At 43.5% G+C, this 19284-nt stretch overlaps 2 protein-coding genes across 2 annotated transcripts in view; one reads left to right on the forward strand and one right to left on the reverse strand.

The window, feature by feature from the left end:
• The first annotated feature begins 9745 nt into the window (after positions 1–9745).
• BHLHE22 (basic helix-loop-helix family member e22) lies at positions 9746–13043 on the forward strand. Its single transcript, XM_001092364.5, has one exon. The coding sequence runs from the start codon at positions 10181–10183 to the stop codon at positions 11330–11332; it is 1152 nt and encodes a 383-aa protein (XP_001092364.4). The 5' UTR covers positions 9746–10180; the 3' UTR covers positions 11333–13043.
• Positions 13044–15983: 2940 nt separating this feature from the next.
• The window catches only part of CYP7B1 (cytochrome P450 family 7 subfamily B member 1), a 207192-nt gene continuing 203891 nt past the window's right edge, over positions 15984–19284 (reverse strand). Inside the window, exons 6-7 of the mRNA XM_077942825.1 lie at positions 19227–19269; positions 15984–17233 (exon numbers count right to left, since the gene is read on the reverse strand). Of these exons, the coding sequence (XP_077798951.1) occupies positions 17127–17233; positions 19227–19269 (150 nt within the window). The 3' untranslated portion in view covers positions 15984–17126. The remainder of the gene's footprint in view (positions 17234–19226; positions 19270–19284) is intronic.

The following is a 19284-nucleotide window of genomic DNA, read 5'->3' on the forward strand; positions in this document are numbered from 1 at the left end:
AAAACAGACAGTAAATATCTGTTGCCCATAATCCCTCTACTTCTTTGGGGAAGTACTTACAGTAATTTATGAAAAACCTCATTCTTGACCCTCCAATGCCAGTTCCCAGTGGTAATTAAAGTTATCAAAAATTGTTCAGTAACTTTTTTTCTGCATATATCCACACACAAAAATAAAATAGGAAAGAGGGGTGGCAAATAATTTTAATTTTTTTTTTCATTTGTGTTACAACTGGTCCTGGCATAGCAGAACCTTTAATATGGCCTTTATTGTTTCCTATGATCTCCACATGATCTTCAAAATAAGAAATGCGCCATCCCTTCTCTGGTATGCTTTTGTGGTGGGATTTCCGCTGCTAGAGGTACCTTCTCTCTGCGCTCTGGTTTGCCTTCCCTGACCCTGGCCATCGGCGTGGCTGCCACGCCAGCAGCAGCAGGAGGTCGGCTAAGCCACCTGTCGATGCCCACTTCACAGTGATGAGATACAGATTTCTGGACCCCGTGCAGTCTGCACAGTTGATCACGCCTCCTACCAAATGACCCAGGAAATCAGGAACTTTGCCCCAGAGGACCCACCATGTCCTATTTTCAACATTCTGAACATCAGAAAGGGACACACACTTCTTTGTAAAAAATACCAAATATTGCCATGCTATATTCTACATCTTGCTTTTAAACTTAATTGTGTATCAGAAATGGTTTTCGAGGTCAGTGTATATATAGATATACCACATTTTCTTTTTATAACAGCTTTTTACGGAATGGAGGCATCATAATTTATTTAATCATTTGGTTACTAAAGAACATTTAGGTTTTCATATTTTCTTCCATTTAAGAAAATCTTCATATATATATATGTACTTATGCCATTCTTTCTGTAGGGTGGATTATTTTTAGATATTGGACTCCAAATCACCATCCCTCCGTTTTTATACTAATTTTTACCACAACATTTTCATTATAATTCCACATATATTTTTAAAATTTGGCCTATTTTAAAAACTATCTTAATTCATATTTTATTTTTATTAATGATGTTGAACATCTTTTTATCCATTGTTTGGACATTTATATTTTTTTCTGCTAATTGCCAGCTTAAATTATTTTTCTATTTTTGTATAAGAGTTGCTTGTTTTGTAGAAGCTCTTTGAATGTTTGATGTGTTTCTTTTCCCCCAGTTGGTCATTTGTCCTTCAACTTTCTTTGTGGTATTTTTCTTCAAAGAACAGAAGTTGTAATTGTTTTGTGTATGCTTAAATGTGACATCCTTTTCCTGTGTGAACAGAAGTTGTAATTGTTTTGTGTATGCTTAAATGTGACATCCTTTTCCTTGGGTTTTGTCTTGCTTAGAAAGTCTTTCCACTCCAACTCTATAAAAACTGTCCTGTAAAAATAGTAATGTATGGTTTCATTACTTAAACTGTATATCTCAATACACAAAGAACTGATTTAACTTTGATTTTAGTAAAAGAACAAAATTTAAGTAGAAATTATCTTCAAGCACTTGCAGAATAACGAAACCTGGGGCAATAAATAGCTGAGCTTTAAAAAGAAAAAATAATTCAGACAAACCTGATTACCTTTCTTGATAAAAAAAAAAAATAACAAAATTAGTGGGGGGAAAGCAAGATGTGTAATAAATTTAGACCTTTGACATACAGTGTCTCCATCAATCTTGCATTAAAAAATTAATTCAAATTAGCTTCTTCAAGGTGAACACTGTCATCTGAATTGAAAACTGCCTGATAGATCATAAACAACGAAAATAATAATAGCATTGATGCATCTAGCCATAGGGAAGAAGCAACAAATATCACACTAAGATCAAGGATAGATCTGGATTCACAAAGCTTTTATATTAATAATCTGGAAAGAAAAACGATAAATGAAGTAATTATTCATTTAAGAAATGTCACTAAACTAAAAAGTGCACTCTACACATCTGAACGCATTCTAATAGAAGATTGCTGTGAAGGATAGAACCCTAGTAGGATATCCAAGTAAGAACTGACTTGGAGCCAACCCCACAATCATTTCTCTATACATATAAAGTTAGTTCAGTCAGTTCACAGTTATGGTGATCACTGTGTAACAGACTAGAAACAAATGCATTCAGTTTAAGAGAGCAAGCACTCTGTGGCAAGAGCAATAGGGATATTCCTAGCCAGAGAAGGTTGAGGCAGTAGTGGGTGAGGGCACTGTGGATGTGGAAATAAAAGTCAAAACAGGTATGGCTTCTTCTCCCATGACCCTCAGACATGGCCCAAACAGGGGAAGATGCTCTAAAATCTGCCAATGCCTGAAAGTTGTGATAGAAAAAGTAAATAAATTACAAACCAACAATGAAAATGAAAGGTGACTGAACTGGTTTAGATGAAATACAAAAAAATCGTAATAAAGTGTTGATGCTAAATTCACATATCATTTTAGTGTTTACACAATGCTTTCCCATAGTCTCATTTGATTAATACCCTGAGGTACCCTGAAGTAGTCAGGAAAGATGTCATTAATAGATTCATTCTCCTCCTGAGGCTAAGTAGAATCAAGGAAATTGCCCAAGATTACATACTCTGCTGGGGATGTTTTATTTCTACTATACCTACTATACCTATAGTATACCTACTCCAACCATTTAAAGCAATTCACAGAGAAGTGCAATCAGGTTTGGAAATATGTAAAAATTATACCTCAAAAACTTTTTTTGTAAAAGAAAAGCAAACAGTATCTTTATTAGACAAGTACTTTCCACATTCACTAAACACACAAAATACATTATCTGGCCTCAAGACGACATACTTACTTTTCCTCTCCCTGCCTTCCTTTCATCCTTCCTTTATTCCTTCCCCTGCCCTTTTTCCCCATGAGCATCATGAGCATTGTTCCTGAAAATATGGAAAGCAACTCAAGGGAGTAAGAATGTTTAAGTATATGTATTGCAAAACAATCTTTCTGGGAAAATCTCAACTTGTCATCCTTGGACGGAGTGGGAGATTTTTTTTTCCAGAAGTACCTAAAGCCCAGAAGGCTCTTAAATTGCTTTTAAGATGAACTTTAATGTCTCCATGCCACCCACGTGATAATGTCCGTTCTCCCTGTGGGCACTGTACTGCAATAGACAGGCAGCCTGGTTTGTCTGCCAACACCATTGGAAGCAAATGATGGCTGCCTTCAGGTAACTGGATGAAACATTTCATTAGAGAAATGCCATTTGTATGTTAAGACCCTCTTGTCATGATGCCTTGCAGCTGTTGATTTCCTTTTTACAAGATGTGCTTATTACTGTGTAAATATAGCACACACATATATAGGTATACGTACATATATACACGTGTGTGTGTGTGCGTGCATGCATGTGTATTTCTCTCATGGACAATTCAATCAGTACAGTTTTCAGCCAAATAAAAATAAAAAGCCAAGTTAAATCTTTCTTAAACATAAGTTAAAATGATGATGTGCAACAATACTGCATTGCTAGAATAGATCAAATGACTTCATCAAAGATGTTTGAGAAGATATCAAACTTATCCATGTTAAATTTCAAAATTTAACTGTGAAAAGCTCTCTAGATAACCATCTGTTTATCTGCTTCCTCCTTTATATAATCAACTTTCTTTCAAATGGGAACTCTTACATTGACAGTGTAAATGAATCCAAATATTTGGCTTAATAGAGCTTCACTTTAATTAATCAAATAAAATGAATCTTTCAACTGAAGTAAAGTTTATATTTGTCTGTTTGATCTACAATTTTGAAGGATATTCATAATATTTTGTACACTACAAAAAGCATATCTACTTTTATTTTTATTTCAAGCAGCTGGCCTGTGTATACAATCATGGAGGATAACTGTTTTTAATAGGGATATCATCTCTAAATTTTAGTGTGTTTCAATCTTTTTTATAAAAGGAAGCAAAGCTCAAAAGAATACTTCAGAAACATTTTAATAAAAAAGTATTAGGTATTTATGATTCTATTATGTGCATCAAACTTTTGGAAAATAACTTCAGATGATATTTCAGGATCAGAATGTCTGAATAATGTTAACACATTCTTGTCATGATGTCTTAACAATAAGACAATAAGACATTTTGTAAGACTGCATGATGAGAAGACTTAGATTAAAGTGAGGGGTTATTGAGACAAATGGGGCTAAAGTATTTACTAATGTTGACTAGTAAAATGCAATGAGGAACTAGGAGATTTTATGTTTCCATGTATCACCACATCCTATTATTCTTTTTCTACCATATATGGTAAAATCATTCACAAAAAGCAAAACAGAGAACTGTTTTATAAAATTATGTATTTGTGATAAATTATAGAATCATATCTTATCATAAATTCACAGCATAAGCATCTGAATCTATAAAATATATGCATGTATAAATATACAAACTTCTATTTACAAATCATTAGCTTCCAGGATTCTGTCTGATAACTTTTAATGATAATAAATGTCCATGTCAGATCATGTTTTGTAATCATAATCAACCTATCGTTGAAATAATTTTTGAGGCGTTTCTCTCATTTGAGTATTTCATAGTCAGCATTTCAGTATTGTCATCCATCGCTATATTCTCCTTATTACCAGGAGATGGCGCTGTGGGTTTTAAATGGCAAAGCTAAACTTCCCAAAGCCGAGCTGAATTTTCAGTTTCTTTCTTTCCTTAATTCGTACACGCCAGGCAATCCCTAACAGTGTTTACCATTTTTACCTCGAACAAGTTTAATCTTTAAAATTTTTTCAAATGTTTAATATTCTGTGATGATAAGATTCCAGGAAGAGACGCATGTGACACAAATAAGCCTAACAGTCCCCTAGGGCGGACAACTGAATGAAGGAGTTGTCCCAAGTAGGCAAGGCGGTTGTGAATTCCTCATATATTCTTTTCACTAGTTTTGCTCTACCTCCACCCGCATGTCCTACATTGTTCTCTGGGATTTCAGCAGTGATAATGCAGGCGCCAAGTTATTCGCTCACTGTACGGTCCCCTTGGCCTTCAAAGTCGCCAAAGTGGGGAAAGAGCACGCGGGAGCCAGGTGAGACCCTCGCAGTGGGCTGGGGGACCTGTGTGTGCACCTTGCGCTGAAAAGGCTGCCTCCCGGGGCTCAGGGTTTCTCTTCAAGGTCTGTCCAAATTTAGGCTAACTCGTCGCCAAACAGTAGTGAGGACCAACATCTTTTCTGTAAAATAGATACAGACAAGGATAATCTTTTCTAAAGAACGTTATATGAACAAGTTTCAACTTTTCCACAGTCGAGTTTTGGAATAGCCAAGCAACTTGGAAAGACTAACAAGACGGGGGACCCTTGGCGCACTGCCAGGAATAGGCCAGCTCGCGCTAGTCCCCCAGCGTCGTCACCCTCGCTGTCCTCCTCTTCATGAGCCCACATATGTGAACCCAGTCTCTCTGAAGTGAGCTTTGTAGGACTTGGGGAAGGGGATGAGAAAATACACACGACAAAACGACGCCGAAAGGCTTGACCTCTGGCGCTTGATGGGCTGGAGTCTCTCTGCCTCCGGGTAGATCCCGTGCTCCCAAATCCCGCGGGGGCGCAGGAGGGTGAACCTCACACCTAGCCCCCTCAGTCCCGCGGGTTTCAAGCTGACCCAGGCGCCACCAGGCAGCCCCAGGTGGACGCATCAAGTGTAACTTCAAGGTCAATGTGCCTCTGACTCCGGCCTGGAGGGCTGCCAAGAATGCTGGGCTTGGAGCGCTGAGGTCGCGCCCGGCTACTGAGGCTTGGACCCTGCAGTGGAGGGCGCTGAGACCGCACGCCCCTCCCCGAGCAGTTTTCGGGAGAGGGTCCAGCTGGGGCCTCCGCGGTGGGGACCAGAAATGATATTCCGGGTTGGATTCCTCCTCGGCTAGGGAAGCACAGCTGGCGGAGAATTCCCACGGCTCTCGGTGGATTCGCTTTTCCAGAGCTGTTCTCAAGCAAAAGTTGTCATTTTTGCCAAACTTTGTTTTTACTTTTTAGAATGTTCTGAAAGAGATAAATGGAAACACACAGAGAGATAATTTTCCTTCTCAGAAAACACACATAGCTACTGAAATTCAGACTTGTAACTTTTCAAACTAGTGAAGTAATAAACTATTTATCATGACTATAAAAATAACAAAGAAGAACTCCTGGCTTTGCTCTTTACAGCAGATTATGTTCCGTTCTGATTTTATTTGGGTTCCTATCTCAAATTTCAAGCAAATATCAAGATGACCATTAAGGAATTTAAATAGTACCTAGAAATTAGTTTGGTCTGCAGCTCAATGCACCAGTTTCAATGCGGTGTTGCTTGCTGAATATTTTAAAATCCTTTCAAAGCAGTAGGTGTATTCCCTCCCGCAGTAACAAAACGATATTCATCTTTACACAAGCTGCCCTGGCGGCTATAATTTGGTATCCAACACCGGGCCGAAAACGTTCCCTTTCCTGATGCTTTGGCCAACCAGTCTCGATGAGCCAACCAGCCCAGAACCTGGAGCGCTGGGCTGGGTGTTCCTCGGGGAAGGCACCCACTGCCCGCTCGGTCCCCAGAGTGTCCCGAGCTGTCCCCCGTACCCCTGCTGCCGGCAGACTGGGGGCAGTCCTCTGCCCCTGTTTCCCAACTGCTTTGGTAACTCAGTGACCCTCTGTGAAACTGCAGAGTCAGAGGACTTCTCTTCTGTAGTTTCATTCTAAGCGGTCATCTGTGAGTCAGAAGATTTCGCCGTGACCTGATTTCCCACCCTTTCTGTCTGTGCAAGCCGAAAGCGCTCACGTTGGCTTTTCCTTTGCCACTTTTCCAACTTGCCAGTTCCATCAGGAGCCCGGATCCTTGCCCACCTTCTTGGCGGAGCCAAGTTCGAGTGCACAGATTTCCCGAGCTCCAGCGGCCAGGGGGCACTGTGTGAGCGGCTGACGTCACCCCTCTGCCCGGCCGAAACCAGGCGGCGGGATGCCACACAGTTGAGGAGAAGGAGCCCAGGCCGTGACTTAGGGCTGGCGACGATTAAACCAAGTAACGAGACACCGGGCAGATGTGTTTTCATTGCCCTGTAAGATAAATGCAGTGTTAAGTGCCTGACAACTTCCCAGAAGCAATCAGCAAAAGTTTACGAGTGCATAAACCTCAAAGACCATTCCCCAACGGTTGTTGTAAGGCCCGTATTTAGAGCTTCCATAAATTCTTCGGCCGTTTCCCCAAGCAAAGTTTTCAGCGACTATTAAGCAGCCACCTCCTCCGGGAAGACTAGGGGGATTTTCTTGAATTACAAAAGGAAGAGGCTTTTGGCTCCTACCGAGTAAAATGAAGTTGTGCATAAGTTTGTTCCAGGAGTTTGGATGGCCAGGGAGAGGAGGGAGGTGGTAGGAGGTCGTGGAGGTGGGGTCGGGGAAGGGCCACGAGGTGCGCTCAAGTGTTTGTTGTCTAAGGGCGAAAGACAAAGGTCCTGCGAAGATCCTGGGTCTAGCTGAGCTGGCAGGGCTTTTGCCGCCCTCAGTATCGCCCCTGCTCTGCCATCCCGGTTCTGCCGCTCACAGTACCGCATGGCGCCCCCCACCAATCCCAGACATGATCGATCCTTCGCCCTTCAAATGTCCACTTCGGGCCGGCAGGAATCCTGGCGCCCCGCGGAAGGTGGTAGACCACAAAAAGGGCAAGCTGGCTGGAGAACTAAGTCAGACATTGTGAGATGTGTTCCCACCCTGCCCAGAGCCAAGACCGGGCCAGCCTCCGCTCTCCCGAAAGTGACCCAAGGACTTTGATAAGTTAGTGTCATGCATACACGACTCATTTAGGTTTAGAGAGAACCTTTGTTTATGATCCCCGTGAAAACAAAGCTGCTAATTGAAAAACAGTAACACTAGCGTGTCTTTAGCTTTCTAAAGGGAGAGGTTAACAGCTGCGAACGCCAGGGGAGGGACGGTGGGAGGGTTGCGGTGAGCGAGGGGCAGCCCTGCACGTAAACAACCTCGGGGTCCCAGACGAGACACGTGGGACAGCTCAAGCCTGCAGAAACCCCGGTCTTGGTCTCAGGCACAAGAGACCCCCGCAGCCCCGCCTGATCTTTCTCAATCTTTAGGTTCCAGGACATCCAAAGGAGCGTAGGTAACCGACGTCTACGTAGTATTTCTGTCCCCTGAAGATTGGATCTCAGAGAATTACTATGGAAAGATACTGCTGGGCCCCTTTTCATCCTTTCCAGGTGAAAATACAGACATTTTTTGTCGCCCTCACCCTTCCTTTATGAAATAAGGTGCCCAACTGTTCTGATATTACCATTCAAAAACAGGTTCTGTGGCGAACCTCATTTGTGATTCTATTACAGAGATTAATAGATTATTTCTCCTTTTTCAACTAATTCTCAGTGGGGAAATTTAACCATATGGTAAGGAGAGAATTAGAATTTCATCACATTAGAGCAAAATGTAATGAAAAGAGTCCAACACCTGGGGCCAACTCTGAAAGCCACAATTAAAAGGTTTTTAATGAAAACAGAGAAACCAAAAATTGCATAGTCTTCAGTAATTCTGCCATATAAGAAAGAGTTATTGGAAGGTTTTGGGAAATATTGTTTTTACTTATGTCATAAGGATGGAAACCAGCTGCTAAATACCATGTGTACCCAGAGACCGAACTCAGGAGTGAGAGGACCGCGTGTACCATTGCCCATCCGGAGAGGAGCGCTTGTTTCCACATTCTCCCTTCCCGAACCCTCCAAGAACAACCGAGGCTGATCCAGATGTCCTTAAATGGCTTCCGGGTAAATAAATATGCATAAATGCCTCACTTGGTGTGGGAGCGGAATTGACTCCTGGTGAAGTTGACTATTTTGAAGCAACCAGATTTTCATCTTAAGGAAAGTTTGAGAAACCGGTTTGTTTGTTTCTTTTTTTTTTTTTCCAGTTTAGGAAATTGTGTACTTCACAATTATCATCACTGTTAACAGTTATTTGGAGACCACTGCAAAATCACTCCCACCCCACCTTAAACAAACAACAACAAAAAAAATGGGCTGCATGATCACTTGCTCTTCATTTTGCTTTTTTTCCTTTCTTTTTCCCATTTGGGTAGGAAATGGGCAGTGGGGGGTGTGGAAATGAGGCTGAGTGTTCGGGGGGACGACTGCTTTGCTCTCTGACTAGCTGAAAATCTAGAGTGAATTTTGGGCAAGCCAACTGGGACACCACCTCCTCTCGGAAAGTCCCATCCCCAAATCCAGACCCAGTCATCCTACCAACAGGGGTGGAGTATAATTCTCGCCCGGAAGGGTAATTTAGCACAAGCTGAGACAGCAGTGGCGAGGGAAGGGCAGTGGGGGGTGGGGTGCGGTGGGTGGGGGCGTCTGCTTTCCACAGGACTCGCAGGCTTCGCCGCCGATCTACAATTTGCTGAAGGAGCAAAGAACATCCTCGGCTCTAAGTAGGGCTTTTAGTGTGCTCATTGATGAGTGAAAGTCGCCACACATGTCAAGCTAAAGGCAGTTGTTGGGTTACTAACAGGACCCAGCGCCTTGCAAACATATGCGCTAAGCTGTGTATACAGATGGCAGGCAGAATAATGGAGCAGGCGCCTTTTATAAAGCTCTAGCTGCTGCCTGTCTTCAGACCTGGGAAATGAAACTATTCAGACTCGCGGCCAGATAGCGCCTGCGATTGTTTGTTACCGTTTTAATCCTATTAATTAAAACGTTAACCTGATTGGGTAGAAAGCGCTGTCCCAACAGGCGAGTCTTCTTCATAATAACCTACTCAGAGATAATGATGTAAAAGACTCCCCCGTCTGTGGCGGCGGCTGGTTGATGGGTCCGGAAATCTCTTGAAGGTGAATCCAAGCAAGATAAACGGTGCGGAGAGGAGGCGCGGGGCTGGGCTCAGAGCGCCGGCGGCTGCGGCGGCGGCTCCACTCCCTCCGCGCCCACCCTCCCACCATGCGGGGCCGCGGCCCATGGTGAGCCCCAGCAGCCAGCACCATCGGCTGGAGACGAAGAAGAAGAAGAAGAGGAGGCGGCGAGCGCGGGGGAAGGCGAAAAAGAAAAAGAAAGAAGGGGAGAGGGCTGCCGGCAGCACCAGGACCGACGCGCGCACCAGCTCCGGAGCCCGGCTCGTGCGCGTCTGTGGGGCCGCCTGCCTCCGGAGCCGAGGCGGCGGCGGCGGCGGCGGCGGGCGCGGCGGCCCGGGCTGCGCGCCGGCGCGGGACCATGGAGCGCGGGATGCACCTCGGTGCAGCGGCCGCCGGCGAGGACGACCTCTTCCTGCACAAGAGCCTGAGCGCCTCCACAGCCAAGCGCTTGGAAGCGGCTTTCCGCTCCACGCCCCCAGGCATGGACCTGTCCCTGGCGCCGCCGCCTCGGGAACGCCCGGCGTCCTCCTCCTCGTCGCCCCTGGGCTGCTTCGAGCCGGCTGACCCCGAGGGGGCAGGGCTGCTGTTGCCGCCGCCTGGAGGAGGCGGCGGCGGCGGCGGCGCGGGAAGTGGCGGCGGCGGCGGGGTGGGTGTCCCCGGGCTGCTAGTAGGTACAGCCGGCGTTGGGAGCGACCCTAGCCTGAGCAGCCTGCCGGCCGGGGCCGCCCTTTGCCTCAAATACGGCGAAAGCGCGAGCCGGGGCTCGGTGGCCGAGAGCAGCGGCGGCGAGCAGAGCCCCGACGACGACAGCGACGGTCGCTGCGAGCTGGTGCTGCGGGCCGGAGTAGCCGACCCGCGGGCCTCCCCAGGAGCGGGAGGTGGTGGCGCGAAGGCAGCCGAGGGCTGCTCCAATGCCCACCTCCACGGCGGCGCCAGCGTTCCCCCGGGGGGCCTGGGCGGCGGCGGCGGCGGCGGCGGGGGTAGCAGCAGCGGTAGCGGTGGCGGTGGTGGCGCCGGCAGTGGCGGCGGCGGCGGCAGCAGCAGCAGCAGCAGCAGCAGCAGCAGCAAGAAATCCAAAGAGCAAAAGGCGCTGCGGCTTAACATCAACGCCCGAGAGCGCCGGCGGATGCACGACCTGAACGACGCGCTGGACGAGCTGCGCGCGGTGATCCCCTACGCGCACAGCCCCTCAGTGCGAAAGCTCTCCAAGATCGCCACACTGCTGCTCGCCAAGAACTACATCCTCATGCAGGCGCAGGCCCTGGAGGAGATGCGGCGCCTAGTCGCCTACCTCAACCAGGGCCAAGCCATCTCGGCTGCCTCCCTGCCCAGCTCGGCTGCTGCAGCGGCAGCAGCTGCTGCCCTGCACCCGGCGCTTGGCGCCTACGAGCAGGCGGCCGGCTACCCGTTCAGCGCCGGGCTGCCCCCGGCTGCCTCCTGCCCGGAGAAGTGCGCCCTGTTCAACAGCGTCTCCTCCAGCCTCTGCAAACAGTGCACGGAGAAGCCTTAAACACACCCCCGAAAAACACAAGACCGACCCAAAATCTAGAGGAAAGCGAAAAGCTGCTCCCCACCCCCTTTATTTTGGTCCTCTCGTAGTTGTGAAACACTTGCAGAGCAAACAAAGCAGAGGCAAGAACTGAGGAGAAGTATCAGAGACAAACGGGACTTTTAGCCTTGACATCCCCAGAATCTCGGTCTTTGGGGTGGGGAGGGAGGGAGGAGGGAGGTGGAGTTGGGATGGAGTATGGATGTCTTTTTTTTTTTCTCAGAAAAGTGGCAACTTTGGTGGCAGCCTAGATCGCGAGGAAGTGGAATCTTCCTTAAAGGTGAAAAATAAGTTGAGAAGAAGTGCTTGGTTATTAAGCCTGGAGAGTGTTTGAATGGCAAAATACTAATCCTACTAATAATTGTGAATTTGGCTAGTGCTGAGGGGGAGAGGAGGAGTTAGGGGTTGGGTAGCATGAGAGATGGAATATTCATTCAGACAAATCAGAAAGGGCACTTGAAAATAAATTTTGATTCTGAGCCAGGAGAAAAACTTGAAATGTTGACTTAAGTGAGGGGGAAATAAAACCCAGAAAGAGAGAGAGAGCGCGCGAGAGCGAGAGAGAGACATGTTGCTATGGAAGACTTGTATTTTTTATTGTCTCTGAACTTTAATCCTGTGAAAATGCTCAAAGTTTTGGCGAGAGTGATATAAAAAAAAAACTGACTGTGGCTGAAAGAATTGCATTTAAAAATATTTATGTGCACCTTGTTACTTTCTACTCTGCAATGATGTATTAACAATTCATGGTATTTATTTGTTATTCTTCAATGACCCTTCCACATCAACAGTATTTATCATGTGTTAAGGTCATGGGTCTTATGTGCAGATTTTTTTAATGCCTCTAAGATTGTTTTATAGATTACTTATACTGTGTGCCAAGTGTTTAAAGGTTTATTTGCCAACAAGTATGAAGAGAAATATTGATGTATTTGAGCTGCTTAGGTTTATGCAAGGTCACCTGGATATTTTCAGTTGCATCATCCCTGTATTTAAATTGAGCTTTAATAAATTGCTTCAGTCCAAAAATTACAGGAAAGGTGTATTCTTAATTGATGAATGAATTGATCTCTTTTTTGAAAGGGGACTCCTTTACATTCCAAAAGGGAAAAACATCACAGCAATAGATCCTATACGTAAGAACATGCTAAGCAAATATTTTTCCAGGCTGTGCTGTGCATTTTTAAAAGGTCTAATTTAATTGCTTTTAATATATATGTACATATATAAGTTATTTTAACTGTGGAGAATTATTTAAGTTAAAAGACTGGTTTGATTTGCCTATGGTGTGAAATCCTTTGTTATTTTTCTAAAAAAATAAAATTTAAAAAGAAATAAAACTAAGGAAGAACAAGAAGCTATTTACCCAAAGTGAGCTTTCAGTTTTAGTTTTGCATGGCTGTTTGACTGCCTTTCCGTCCTATGAAAATCAAGAAAATCTTTTTTAAAAATGGAGTCCTGCTATTTTCCACTCCTTGCAGATAATACAAATTCAGTTTGTCAGGTTGGATGGTGAGTTGGGAGCTGTGATGGATCTGTTGGCGGGTTTTGGATGTGTAAAGAATGATATATATATATATTAAATAGGTCAATCAGACTATGACAGCCATGTACGACCATTTGTATGTGTATCTATGTCAGAAAGAATCTTTATTAAAATATTTTGATCAAACATTTTATTATGCTGTGCTTTGTGGAAGAAGCAATCACCTCTCTTCTGTGTTACTCTTTGCTTGAAAGGTAACAAAAAAGAAAGGAGTTTCAGAGAAGGTGGAACTAAAGTTTTTGCAGGGAGGCACAATTAGAAGTAGCCCTAATTTACTTATTTACTTGTTATAAGGAGGAGAGATGAATGGGGTCAGTGGTGAAACCCAGAAGAGATTCCAAGTTTCTGGCTACTGGCATGAACTTTGAAGGCCATATTCTCCCTGGAAATCTTTTTCCACTTGTATGGCATTGTTAACCATGCCAGGGCCCATCAGAGAGGGTAAAGTTTCTTTAAAGAGTTTGTCATCAAAGTTTCTACCTCCAAATGCCTGAAGGCCAAGGAAAAAATGCACTTGTATTCTCTGAGCGCTGATTTCATTGTGGCTTTCTGCTTTTTTGTGATAAAAAGAATTAATTAGGTTGAATCGTATAAGCATAAACAATCCCCATAGAGATGATCAGAACTTACTAGTGTCGCTTGATAATGAGACTTTTAGGTTCCAAGTTTTGATTGATTTGGGCATTGATTCTGTTAAAGAATGACTGTCGAGACTTGTATTTTGACCTTTGTATTGCCCTCAAATATAGAAGGTGTGATTTTCCACTGTGGCGCAGGTTGCAGAGATAGTAGTAGTGGTGGTGGTGGTGGTGGTGGTGCAGAAGTTAGATGTTTCCTCTGTACCCAGTATGTTAAATGCATTTTTGTCTATACAGCCTCTGCTCATAAAGATATCCCTAAATGCCATCAAACTTAGTGGGGGGTGAGGAAGGATATTTTCTGCTCCACTTGCCATCAAAAAAGATTAATCAGAACTTGTAACTTTTCAGAAAACATAACAGCAAAGGGCCTTGAAGCTGAAGCCCTCCCAGACTTGGAGTGAGGGCAGAAGGAGGGAGGAGACCAGGGCAGCCCCCAGGCAGGAGCCGACCCGTCTCTCAGCATTTACCAGACAAAGCCTGGGTGCGTCTAATTATGATTATTAAAACAATTTCCATGACGATGTCTAATATTATGTTAATTTGAAAACAACTGTGTATGAAAACTGTCGACTATAATACCTAAATTCATTTAATGAAACACATCGTTAAGGCAATTAAACCTCCTGGATGTGATTAAGAAACATAATTACGACACTGTTCTGCGCCATAATTGGGTGTCTTTAATCAAGGGGTAAAGTGATCAGCAACACAGCCATTAGTTTGTATTGTTCTGGCCCTGCTGTCCATCATTCTGATTAGGAATTAACCACAGCCACCACCAGTCAGATTTTTTTTTCCTTTTGCATATTAACATTGTAGGGGACACATTTGCTGCAAGATTTACTGTTTAATATTTCTCATTATTAGAAGGCCTTCTTGAAATACTTCCTCTGCAACCTTTGTACTGTTCAACTATTATTAAAAATTGTACAGAATAGCATATCTTGAACTTTAGGGAAAAAATTTAAAAAATGAGAATCCTCCTCTTTTTAATCACTCAGCTTTCAATCTTAGTCCTGAAGGAGACTTGAAATGGATGGGGGTGGGGATAGGAAAATATTGAGAATACATTCAAATGTCACATGAATAGGCATAATTATTTAATGTATTAGGTTTATTAACATTTATTTTCATTTTGATAATTTGAGACAAATCAACCCTCTTTCCACACCTAGGAATTGGCCAGCCTGTGGTTTCAGCAATAAACATGGGCCATCCGAAAGAAACAGGAGAGGAATTTTCTGTGGTTTACTTAGGTGATCCTCTCTGCCCTAACTCCTACCTTTCTAAAGGGTTTTCAGCAGCAGCTTTAAGAAAAGGAAGCCAGTGATTGGAGGAACAACTCTTTCCACTCCCGATAAAGCCCTGGAGCACTTTCTTTCTGGGGTTTGAGCCCTGAGTTTTGGCCTAGTCTGAAGAGTTAGCCTACACACCGTTGACCCCAGCTGTCTGTCCAGCATAGAGCACACAGGTCAGAAATGGGGGACTGAACATCGGGGTAGTCAGTGTGGTCTTGCAAAAGTCTCCTTGGGTCAGAGCAGACAGCCTGGTTCCTAAGACTGCAGCATGAGCCAGAGTGCAAGGGTATCTTGGCTACCCCTGAGCTTGCTCTGGCATCCACCACGCCTTGGGGTGCTTCTCTCAGGCACACCCATCCTGCCAGTCCGATCTCGCTGCTGGTGTTCCTTACAGAGCTGAGAGTGGACAGATGAGGCCAAGCAAAAACTCAGAATCCCACTGGCTTTTTATTCTCACTTAGGGTCCCATCGCCAGCTTGACACTGGGCACCAACAGAAGGACCAGCAAATGATCATCTTCGAAGAGCTCTCTAGTTACCCCTGCTTCTCCCTCCCTGTGGTATGTGTTAGTGTGTGTGCGTGTGTGTGTATGTGTGTACGCGCGCGCGCACCCGCACGCGGTCTGCAATGCTCTCACCAGTCCCCGCAGCTGGGCAACCCCTCCAAGACCCTGTGCTACGCTTAAATTCCTCTCCCTCCTATCGCACCCACCATCCATCCTTACAGCAGGGAGGCCGAGACTTACAGAATTCCCTTCTCCACCAACTGGCACTCTTGGTCTAGCACGCGGAAACCGAACCTTTCTACGCGGCCCCGACCTTGCGATTGCTCCAGAATGAGTGGCATTGACTTTTCCAATGTAATGACTTATGAAAGATATAATCATGTGTTAAATTGAATCCTCCGTTTAACTGTTAATGGTGTGCCCTGGGCACATTTACGTATTAGATGCTATGGTAACTAATTACCACTAGAAAAAAGGATAATACACTTCCCAGACTTTGAAAAATAATCATGAGTTCACTTCCCGGCTCGCAGCACATCGTGGCGGCCCTGCCGGGCGGAGCGAGGAAGCGAGTGGAAACCCGAAAGTGTGCTCATGGAATACAGGAGGTAATGAATCCTGGTCAGGTGAGACTACTTAGTCTAACCTTTTATGAAAACGTGATTCAGATGGAAAGGAGAAGGGGGAGGGAACAACTACACAAAGGTGCCTTTAAACAAAATTAAATCGCAAAACCTGAACATCAGAAACATAAATAGGTTTTCTTTCAATTAAAATGCAGGTAAGACTAAATTATCCACGTGCCAAGCAACTTTACATCAATTAACATTTTTTTGTGTGTGTGTGTTGGCAAAGTAAATGAGCCCGGCTCCTGCGCGGTCTGCATTGGCATGTACAACTCGAAAGTCTCTGGATTTGCCAAGCCAATGAGTTGCAGGTTTATTTAAACTCGGCCTTTTAAATCAAACTTTAGACATAGTAGATGGAAAGAGGGAAAGAGAAGGAAAAACACGGAGCCAGTCACTTCAGTTTAACAGTAGAAACAACTCTTAGGGTGAGAGTCTTTTTGCCCGGCAAATCTCTGGCTCTTCTGATCGACCGGTGTTTAGAACCAAAGTTCCAGTGAACAGGGCTGGGGGTGATAACCAGGAGCCTGTTTTCCTAACCAGGAGAGTGTTTGTGCTGGGGACCGGGCAGGACGGGAGGAGGGAAGGGGCCGCCTTCCAGCAGGTCCAGCAGCCCTGGGTTGCAATCAAACCAAATGACGTTCACACAGCACTGGCGCCCACCGCGCTGTTTTGCTTGCGCAGTGCTCCCGAAGGGATTCGGGATCTGCATCCGGAGGGATTCGGGATCCGCATCCGAAGAGCACCCCTTCTCTCCGGGCTTCCCCTGGACCTGCGTTTCCAGCCACCCCTGCGGGCGCAATTGCCCTTCAACCGCCAAGTTCCTTGGGACAAAAGGAGAACTTTCAGGGGCTCTGCCTCAAACTGTCCTTCGAGGGTGGCTCAAGGATCGGGTTGTCCCCTGTATGCCAGCAGGCATGTGGGTTCACACGTAGCTGCCAGGCTTGTAAGAGACATCCCGCAGCCGCACCAAACCCGAGGCATCTGCGAAAGCGCCCCGGTTTTAAACCCCAAAGAGCTCCTCGCTTCTTCACGCGGCAGGGAAACTCTGTTCCCTTTCCGTGAGGTTTTATTTGGGTTAAATTCTACCAATTTTTCTAAATTACTCGTCTTAACAAATCCAGGAGACTGTTTCTTAACTATTGCAAAATTATCAAGTATACTAGAATGTGTGTGTGAATTTTCCTTCTTTCTCTACTCCACTTTTCTCTAATTTGGGCAGTACAGAAATATAGATTAGAGAGCTCTGAAAGAGAAATGAATGGGTTGGGAAGGTTAGACTGCAGAGGAAAAGAGGATTTGGCAGTTATTAATCCTCACCACCCCCAACCCCACTACATATATGATGGATAAGGCTCACAAGTCACCATCATGCTTTGATTGGGAGTTGGCTTTAATTATGCACAATGCGTTATTCTCCTTCTCAGCTTGGGAAAGAGTTAATTCTTTCCCAAAGACCATAGTTGCCCTTGTCTCCTCAACCTGATTCAGAGATGCAATAAAATATGAAGCAAATTTATGGTCTGTTTCAAGCATTTTATTGCTGTATTTTTAAATTCATATATGCACATATAAGAACTATGATCTGTGAATAATTTGAAATGCTATAGAAGAATGATACATTTTAGATAAAACATAACTATATCTTTATATAATTGTCTGAGATTAAAATAAAAAAGAAAAATAGATTTCTAATGTGGACCAAACTGAAAAACTAATGACAGCCATAAACTGCTAACCAACCATAAATTAACATCTTCATCAAATGCTAAAATGGTATCAGTGGTTATATAAAGCAATTATTATTTCTCCTTATAAGTTTTAGAATAAAGTTCAGAGATATTTAAAGGATCCGTTATTTACAAATGTTTCTCAATCTTAAAGATTTCATTTTTTTTATTAGGAGGATGGTTGCATCTCAAATCTCCTGTTAATAGAGGTGTTTAGAGATGAGAATTTAAATTTAAACATAAAAATGTTTCATGGCCTAACCTCATTTTATACATTTATCTTGCTCTGGCAATTACTGAAGAACTTGTGGTAAGCATGTCTCTGTTACATATCCTTATCCACTTTCAGAAAACAGATAAACAATTTCCGATTATGAGAGAGACTCAGTTTTTGTACCTAACTAGTCAAAATAATTAATCATGCATTAAGTAAGTACAGCTACATTTGCCATGTGCAGTCTATTTCTGCAGTAGTGCTATGGTCAAAATTCAGATGCCAGGCTGACTGAGCTGCTGCTCTCCATCTAAGATTTTGATGAAAGGAAATGATTTTTCTAAGCAGGCCTCCACAGAAATGTGAAGAGTTGGGAAAGAAGAAATGATATCTCTCTATTAAATGTCTGCTGTATTGGGAAGCAGGGTCAGTTAATATCTGCGTCTAAATAACTTACTTTAATTTCCTTTGGAGAAGCATCAGGCATACATCTCTTTAAAGTGCAGATTTCTTAAGAGAGTGAAGTTAAGTAAAATCTGTAATTATTCAACAAAGTAAGCTCCTTTAAAAGTTTACAAAATTATGGTTTATGAAAGCAAAACAATTATTTGGCCTATGGAAGATGTGGGTAGCTCACATACTCAAACTATTCCTGCTACTCTGTTGGATTTACAGCATGTTGTCCTGTGGAGTAGTTGATGTGGATGACTATCCTCAAAGATCAAGAATTAACTAAGATCTTGAACTGGTGAAGTTCTAGGACCACTCCTTAATTTAATTTTCTGCAAGCATTGTTTAGTCCGAGTACCTCCTTCTTGAAAAATAAAAACTATGTTTGTAACTTTCCTTTAAGTCTAAACTTAGTTCAAAATAAAAAGTTTTTTAAAAATAAATGTGTAATTGCTCAGCACGAAGGAAGAACTACCACATGTATAGTTTTCACTTATAAAAATTTCAGTGATTACAAATACTTTTAACGGTATTCATTTGATAAACAAAACAAATACATTTATAAAACTTTAAATAAACTCATTAGTCCTTGGAATTATGGAATTGAAGTAATTTCATTCAAACCTTAATTTTAATATAAAAGACAAAAGCATTTATTAAAAACTTTGGTATCAGGCAATAATGACACAGATTTTTTGTTAACTATGATGGCTAGTTCTTAGAAATAAAAGATATATAGTAAATATTCTCTTGCACACAAATAAGAATCTCCAACTAATATGTTTCATGTTTAGAAATGTTTCAATTTGACTCAATGATGAATCATTAGACAGTGATACCTTTACCTGTTATTTCCATTCCTCTAGTTTCTCCTATGAGCACAGTTTGCTGTAAGGGAAGTAA

Source organism: Macaca mulatta, chromosome 8 (genome assembly GCF_049350105.2).
Source record: "Macaca mulatta isolate MMU2019108-1 chromosome 8, T2T-MMU8v2.0, whole genome shotgun sequence".
In the NCBI taxonomy this organism is placed as follows: Eukaryota; Metazoa; Chordata; class Mammalia; order Primates; family Cercopithecidae; genus Macaca; species Macaca mulatta.

What these genes read in the sequence shown, in the direction of transcription:
- BHLHE22 (XM_001092364.5), top strand. Translation starts at nt 10,181, where the DNA reads ATGGAGCGCGGGATGCACCTCGGTGCAGCGGCCGCCGGCGAGGACGAC.